At 34.3% G+C, this 8,851-nt stretch overlaps 1 protein-coding gene across 1 annotated transcript; it reads right to left on the bottom strand.

The window, feature by feature from the left end:
- Positions 1–2,532: 2,532 nt before the first annotated feature.
- LOC112522870 (putative F-box/FBD/LRR-repeat protein At4g13965) lies at positions 2,533–3,687 on the bottom strand. The gene has a single exon (XM_025132189.1). It carries the CDS (start codon positions 3,685–3,687, stop codon positions 2,533–2,535), a length of 1,155 nt encoding a protein of 384 aa, XP_024987957.1.
- Between the last annotated feature and the right edge of the window lie 5,164 nt (positions 3,688–8,851).

Here is an 8,851-nt window from a genome sequence, read left to right as displayed (position 1 = left end):
CCAACAAGATAAATACATTATTATGGTTGTATGTATTGATAACTGTTGGTCCCGTTAGGGTCTACAAGATGTGTATAACAGTTTGTAGAAGGGGGGATGAATACAAACACAATATTTTCAAATTTAAAATATATATTGATAAGAGAATATCAATACAGATTTTACAAGATTGTTTGCGGAAAGATAAGGTAAGGAAAACCTATCTGAACAATCTAAAGTTTACACACTTAATCTTAGCAAATAAGAAAAGATTTATTGTTAAAGAAATAGAAGAAAGTAAGTTCTTTCTAGGAGAAAACTTGTTTAGAATACAATGAAAATGATTCTAACTTGCTCTTGAAAATGAGCGTATTTGTTCTTAGATGTGTGTTCTTTTACTTAAGCGCAAGAAATCTCAGAGTAAGGTTTATAGTAAGAGTGTCTCTGCATGGAGATAGAACACATCTATTTATACTCGTTGCATTAAATATGCATTTAATGCAACGTGGTAGGGTTAGAACGTGTGTCAAACCTTAAGGGGAAGGCTTGTATTTTGCTACAGTGAATAGTACAAAAGCCTATTCATGAGCAGACATCCTTTCATAAAGTTGGTGGGTAATAGAGTCAATTAATCGGCTCCGTACCGTACTAACGTTTAGAAATGGTATGGGTTTGTCCTTTATGTGTATAAGGACAGGACAACAACAATCGTGCTCAACAAGCTTCTTTTGATCACTGAATGCTGGAATAACCCGAAGGTCTCTTCAGCATTCGCTGAGGCTTAGGCAGTCTTCACACATATGTAGACAGGCTTGTAATCACTGAATACCGCTTCAGATCACATGCTCGCCAGTCTCTAATCTTCAGTTTCAGTCTTCGACTTTCGCTGAAGGTTCTTTGGTGTGAGTGTTGTCTTCTTGAAGTATCGTTGTCGCTGATTGGATTTACAATACAAGTTCTTCAGCGATCACTGAACAGACTCAGTGATGATCGCTGGAACTAAATAACAGAAACATAAATACTTCGCATAGGGCAAAAGAGATTATCATCAAATCACTAAGAGAGAGGATCAACAATAATACTATCACAAGGGATGATGATCAATGCATTACCAAGCTGAAGAATTTAGTTGGGCTACATTAGCATTTTACTGGCTTAGATGTCTTTACTACTTCATAGGAATTGAGATATTTCGTTCACGACAATAGATACTCTTATCTCAAAAAAAGTATGTCCTAAAGTTCTTTTGTCAGTGTAAATTATTAGGATGCAAGCCCACTATGTTATCCAACTCTTCCCGCAAGGAAGCTTTTTCTTGATGACAGTAAGCCTACAAGGAATCCTGAGAGACATAGAAGATTCATCGGGGAATGCAATTATCTGAATGTTCACACACCCAAATACCTTATGTTTGGTGAGCATAATCATTCCTTTCATATACACGTATTGGCCACGTGACATTCTCCATGTTTTGAAGTATCCGAAGGCATCTCTAGTTTAAAGAATCCTAAACTCTAGCCATGGTCATTTTCGTGTTGGTGTCTTCACTAAGGATGGTGTAGAAAGAATAGTAGATTCTCTACCTAAATGTGGCCACAGAGTATGGGTCAAGAAGAAAGAGTCGAAGGTTGTTGATGGAGACTGAGCAAGTTGTTCCTTCTCCAGGAACTCTATCACATTGTATTATGTATCTATACGTGGTAATCTACTTTCATGGAAGGGTAAAAACCATGTCTCCCATCCCAATCTAGCAAGAGTATCGGGCCATAGCCGATATGCCATGTGAGATAACATGGACTAGGAGGCTTCTCAAAGCTTGGTGTCTGTACAGGTGATACAACAAGGCTCTATTGTTACAGCCACTATGTGCATCGCTAAGAAACTATGGACTTGCATAAGAGAACGAAACATATTGAGGTTTATTATCATCTCACAGTGGGACTTCAAAGGATCATCCTTTTGTTTAGTCTATTCATATCTGGACGGAACATCAGTTGGCTGATATTTTGAGGAAATCTATATGGACAGTTCTATATGGTAAATTACGCATGACCAATAGTTATGCCAAATTTTGAGGAGTGGTAGTTATATTAACTTCCGTTATGCATATATTATATAGAGTTGGATTTAAGGTTTTGTTTTTATTCTCTAAGCCGACCAAAAGGGTCCATGAATTATATTATGTATACTCTCTTATTTAACAATGGAATGACACAATTTAAAAACCACAAATTAGAAATTTCATTAGACCAAGCAGTCAGTTAACATTGCATCTATTTTGGCAGGGATGGAATGAGAAAACAGGGAAAACCAACAAATAAGATGTATTAATCAAGGCGATATTTATTCCAAATAAACAGAAGATGTTGACCTGTATACTACAATGATCCAATATCAATGAAGATAATATAGCATTCTTACTCATAGTAGATGACAATAACAGTTGTAAATTTAAGAATAGCTCAACATAAAGTTTAACAAGAATAAGTAAAAGAACTTAGACTGACCTTACCTGACAATGATTTATCATGATGCAGGCTAACAATCAAATCACTAATGGCCGTCCACGCAGCGCACGCAATGTGGTGCTCGATCTAATTCAAAATTCACTTTAAGAGCTGGAGAGCTGTTTTGGAAATAAGTGAGAACATCAACATATACAATCGAGGGGAGAGGTAGTTGGTGTTCAACCAATGTCAAACTTTGCAAGTTCATAAAAGGGCAGGGCTCTCTTTCAAGTAATTCCGGGAACTCCGAAAGAAACTTCAAGGCATCTGAGTTTAAGCTAAGAAACTTTGCCTTAAACAGTTGATGGAAGGTGTTGATCATCAATTCCACAAGCTCTGGTTGCTTTTGCAGAGATTTATGATAGAATGTGTGAAAGTTGACTTTCTCTAATGAATGAAGACCCTTAGCTAATAATGAAAACCGAGCCATGCCATTATAAGTGAAAGATGAGAGTTTTGGTGCTGAGATCACAAAGGAATCTGTATGATGCAGATCTAACATGGAAAGACTCTCTAACCCATTTGACATGATAACAAATTGATCAATATTTGCGAACCGACAATCAATCAAGACAAGGGTTTTTAAATTTGAAAAGCGAGAAAATAACTCAACGGACTTACGAGCACCATCATTAGGAAGATCCAGTGTAAATGTAACACCATCAAGATTCAAAGTAGTCAGAGCAGGCAAATCCCAGTTCAGAGTTGGAGTTATGAAAACCCCAAAATCAATGCCCAAATAGAGGTGTTGAAGAAATTGAGATCTAAATAAAGATATATCAATACCACCGCGTCTTGTGTGTCCACCTCGCAAGAATTCAATGTTTATCTTTCGAGTCTTATGTGACATTGCATAGATTATGATCTCTTTGAGGAGCGGAAGCCTAATAGAGTTTGATCGGAAATCGATGGTAGAAATTTCTGCATTGTCATCACGAGCAGAAAGAAACCGATGCACAAAATTGGGAAATCTAGAGCCGCTTGTGTGATTGGAGGAGCGGTCGATCTCAAAGTTCAGACGGGGATGGGATTTCCATGTATTTATCCACCTGCTTGATAGAAGACTACTTTGAACAACAAATCTAGTATCTATGAATGAAAAAATGTGATGAATAACATCGTTGGGCAAACGGCTGATGCGATCATCATCATTCAGCATTTCCCTGGCCCTATCTTTAACCCTTCTTGCTCTTTTCCGCATTATTTTGTGTTGTGGGACAGCTTGGGTAGACCTCACCTAGCTGGAAGAAACTTGCCAAAGATCCAAAGGTCTTCAGGATATAGATACACTGATGCCTAGGCAACTCGTCTGTTCACACATGGAAGGTACAAAATGCAGAAAGGGAGTTCGAGTTTGGAGCGTGCCTTTGTGAGCGGCAAGATGAAGCTTATATATCATGACACATGAGCTGAAAAGGAGTGATATGGAGCCCTAATCCAATAGAATTAGCCTTCAATGTTCGATTTTGGGCTGTGTATTGAAGATCCAATGTTTGATTTTGGGCTGCGTATACATAATTATATTTCTCCTTACCCTTATAGCCCTAGGTTCACTGAACTTGGACAAATGATTATACGGGTGTGGTCCGATATGTGATGCTAGTTATTACCAAATTAGTATATATATATATATATATATATATATATATATATATATATTGGGTTCTTGCTCACACTAAAGAAAACCTACACAGTATATCCCAGTCGAAAGTAAGGGGTTGGGGTGTACGCGGACCTTTCATCTACCCCAAGAGATGGTGTATCCATGAAGAACCCCGTCAGCTTGCGGAAAAGTTTTGCAAAGACAAGAGAAACAAAGAGTTTGACAAAAAAAAATTACGCAATTGTGAAAATGAAGAGTGTGAAAGCAGGCAATAAAGACGGTAAATGCAGTAACCAGTAACAGTTGCAAGGAAAATGAGAGAAATAAGGTTGAAACCAACTATGGGAGTTTATACATCATCAAACACAAGATGATGGTTTCCCTTTACTCAAGATAAGCTTCAAATTATACGACTCAACCCCTCAACAATTCTATCAGATTATATTGTACTAAAACTTCTTGAACTAAAACTCACAACCCTTGATGTAAAAATGAACAGTAGGTCAAAGAGAATTTTGCATAGCAAAGATTATGGATTCAAATTATCATTTCAGTATCCTAGACATGTTGGCAGGCCCTATAATAGCATAGATATTATATTTCGACAAAATAACAAACATCTTTTTGTTGACACAGCTCCACATAGAAACTACGAACTCCCACAATGTATACCAACTCATTAGGGGACATGTTGCTAGAAATCCTAGAGTTTGTGCTGTCAAGGATCCCATGGACTAATTACCCAAAGGTGCCAGATACCATGGTTATTTAATAAGAAGGAAAAAGAACCTCCAACAATGAATGGAGAACCAATTTTAATTAATAATGAAATGGAAACAAATGATGCTGCATCAAACTATCAATGTAATTACCAACTAATACTACTTTTGAGTAAATGGAAACAAATTATCCTACATGAATGCTGCAATTAAGAAGAGCTTCCTTAAAAAACAAAACAACCACAAGTGACTATGTTCAGTTAATCAAGACACTAATCATCCATGTTCTCATTGAGGCATCTTTTAAAAACAAAAGAAAGAACGCCACATGAAGAAAATATTTACTTAGCATCGGATTATTCATATATGAAGTGTTCTGGGAAATAAGTGAAGTCCTTCCACACACACACACCTATTTAAGGTCATATTCTTTGGTATACTCCAGCCTTACAATCTCTCCTTATCACATCCCCCCATGTCAAATATTTTATCTTGAACAAACGACATCAGAAAGCCTTTCTCAACATAAAAACCAAATTTCCCAGAGCATATCATTCTACATGATCGGGATTTAATTTCTGTTTATATAGAAGATACAGTATAGCTTCTATATGGATCCTGCTAAAACTTGGAAGGATAATAGATTCTAACAATATTTAATTTACAGAACTAACTGAATCAACATTGTCACAAGAAAAAGTGCAGAGGATGATGGAGTTACAAAGTCTTGTGTCATATATAGACTGTTTTTTTTATTTTTGGCATTGGAATATGATTTTTAAGTTATAACCCTAGAAGTTATTTTACGGATTGTTTTTGTCATGTTAAATTCAACAAAATCTCACCATAACCTATCAACACATTGGATTTAAAACTACAGATACCATACCTATTACATACTTGAATTCTCTATGTTACCACAAATTCCAAATTCATAATTCAATACCTTCAAGTCACCACCACCTTCACCAACGACCGAATTTGAAAAAGCCATAAAGAACACAAGTCGGTTAGGGAAATAATTACCATGTTGAGTCAACTCCAAAACCCTAAACCTAGATAAACTGATATTGCACCCATTTCAAAATCCAAGATTAAAATCAGCGAAATTAAAGCTGGCTTACCTTCATAGCATCAAATCCTTCAATAATTCCTCACATTCATTGACATCGGTAGCAATTCAACATTTTGGCTTCTGAAACCATAACGATTAATAAATTTCAAGAATCCAAAAAGGTACTGATTGAACATTGGTAGCAATTCAACATTGTGGCTTCTGAAACCACAACGATGAGTAAACTTCAATGAATGGTGTTTGGGATTGTTTATTTGAAACAACTTATATTATTTTTTACAAAAGTGTTTATCAATTTATTATAACTTATAATAGTTTAACTTCTTTAAAAAATTCTTATTACCGGTTTCACGGTTTGGCACCGATATAAACTGTTTATCCAAACATTCAAAAATGTTTATTACCAGTATCACATCGGAATAAGTCAATAAGTTATTTTTATAAGCAATCCCAAACACCCCTAAAAGTAGGGTGAGCAGCGAAACCGGGTACCCACTTGCGGAACTGGAACTGTCTTGGAACTGCCGGTTTCGGAACCGGAACCGATATGAGTGGTCTCGGTTCCGGTTTCTAAAATACGGAACCGATTGAGAATGGTTCTGGTTTCGGTTCTCAATTTTTCGAAACCGTTACCCACCGGGACCGGTTCCGGGACCGGGTACCCGGTATTTTTCAATTAAAAATAATAATTAATTTTTGTAATACTAAATTTAAATTAGGTCAAGAACTTATAACTCTAGATTAGATTTTTGGTCCCACCTCTATGCCTCATCGACTCATACTCTCAGGCTTGAGGTCTCTCACAGACCGTCTTCATCGAATTATCGCAGTCACGCCGAATCTCTGTCTCACGACTCATACTCTCAGGCTTGTGCAGTTTTTTATATAAAAAAATATGTGCAGTTTTTTATACGAAGTTTGTGCAGTTTTTGTTATATAAAATTTGTTTAGTTTTTTATTAAAAATATGTGCAATTTTTTATGAGTTTGTGTAGTTTTTTTAACACTCAATTATTCACAGGTACCGTACAAGGTTGAGGATGCGATGGGTATGCAAGAAGTTGAAACAAGATTCATAATTTGAGATAAAATGATTAGTATTTTTTCAAATTGTGTGTTTAATTGGATTCGTAGTATATGATATTGAACATTTACTATTATAGTATGTATTATGTAATTATTAAACTTTCAACATTTACTATTAGTCTATTATGGTTTGTAATCGTTAAACAATATTTGTAACCATTATTCCGTATAATTTGTATTCTTGTTTATTTATTTAGTGTTTTGGCATGTTTTATTTTTTATTTCTAAATAACAAAATTTTAATATTTTATGAAGCGGGTATCCGGAACCGGAAGCGGAACCGGTTCTCGTTCCAAATATTCAAGAACCGCTCTAACCGGTTTCGGCTCCAATATCTCAAAAACTGCCTGTTCCAATTCAGGTAATCGTCAAATAAGACGAATACCCGTCTATGCTTATCACTACGTAAAAGAAGGGATATAAAAAAAAGTGGCGGAAAGGAAAATAAGTAACGGGAGAAATTAAATTCATCTAAAAAATTATTATAAAATTTTCAGTCATTTGTTATAAATAATATATTTTTAAAGGTTATATTTATAAAAATAATATTTTTTTAATCCATTTTTTTTTAACTCCAAATTGGAGGACACAAAAACACATCACAATCCTTGATATTAAAAAGTTGTTTGATATTAAGTGGTAAAATTGATTAAGAGGTTATTATAATACAGTGTAAAATAATATATGGTTGTTTGGTAATTGTTCATAATGAAATTAGAGTTCTGAATGGTTTAGAGAAACTTAAGATACAAAATCATTAAGATGGTTTTAGAATCATCAAAAGGGATATTTTTTTACCAAACAAGATTTACCTCTTATCGATTCGGATACTGTCTCTTAATTTCAAACCAGAGTCAAACCAAAAAACCTAAATTTTTTATTTTAATATTTAAGCCCTTTCTGAAAATGGTAGTTTAAAATTCATATTAACATATCATTTTCTTTGAGCATATAAAAACACATTCTCTTACGATTATGTTCAAAGTATATAAAATAGAGTATTAGCAATCAAAATTACGTAATAAAGTTTTGTCCAGTCTTATCATATCCAATACGACCCAAAAATAAGGCCAGAAGTTAATTTTAGTGCATAATGTTAATAGCAAATAAAGAACTGATTTGATGGAAGTTTTAGGTTTTTATTTTATTCAACTTATATATTGTCGGATTCTTTTTTTACAATCGATGGAGTTTTAGTAACCCATGTTGTAATAAAAATCTCAGTAGATTTATGAGCTTTTTATAATTTTAAAGTTGTAGGTTATCAATAACTTCTACCATAGCAAATTTGTGAAGGTTATTGGTCAGTTTGTTGCTTTGGGTTTTGGGACATTACAAATGGTATCAAAGTCTATCTTTATAGCGTCTGAATGATGGTGCAAGCCTCATCCAGCATGATGAATCCTTCCGGGGGGAAGGGTGTTTGTAACATATAATCCAAAAATGGTTGTTAATGGTTTTTGTCACGTTTATTCTCGAAAATGCGTAAAAACGATATAATTTACTTTTTTGATATGATAAATTACTTTTGATGGTCTTTTTAAAAAATGGTAAATTTGTATTAAATTAATTTTGACACTGTATAAATACAGCTCTACTCTAAAATGTTAAACAGAAACAATAATCTAATTAATACCTTTCTAAATATATCTATTTTACTGTAATATTCTGGTTATTATGAAAGGATTTATATATATATATATATATATATATATATATATATATATATGTATGATATGTATGTGTGTATGAAGAATAATATTTTAAAAGAGGGAGGTCGGCTTATTGAGCCGCCATCCTCTCATCTCTTAACAATATGAATATAAATAGTAGTTGTGAAGAAGAAACATATATACACCTACTTTATTTGGAAAATTGCTCTA

This window comes from Cynara cardunculus, assembly GCF_001531365.2.
Source record: "Cynara cardunculus var. scolymus isolate 2C chromosome LG 12, CcrdV1, whole genome shotgun sequence".
Classification (NCBI taxonomy): domain Eukaryota; kingdom Viridiplantae; phylum Streptophyta; class Magnoliopsida; order Asterales; family Asteraceae; genus Cynara; species Cynara cardunculus.
Note: the sequence above shows the minus strand (reverse complement) of the source record. Positions and strands in the feature narration are given on the sequence as shown.

Excerpts from the sequence above, each read along its gene's own strand:
- LOC112522870 (XM_025132189.1), bottom strand. The coding sequence starts at position 3,687 with ATGCGGAAAAGAGCAAGAAGGGTTAAAGATAGGGCCAGGGAAATGCTG.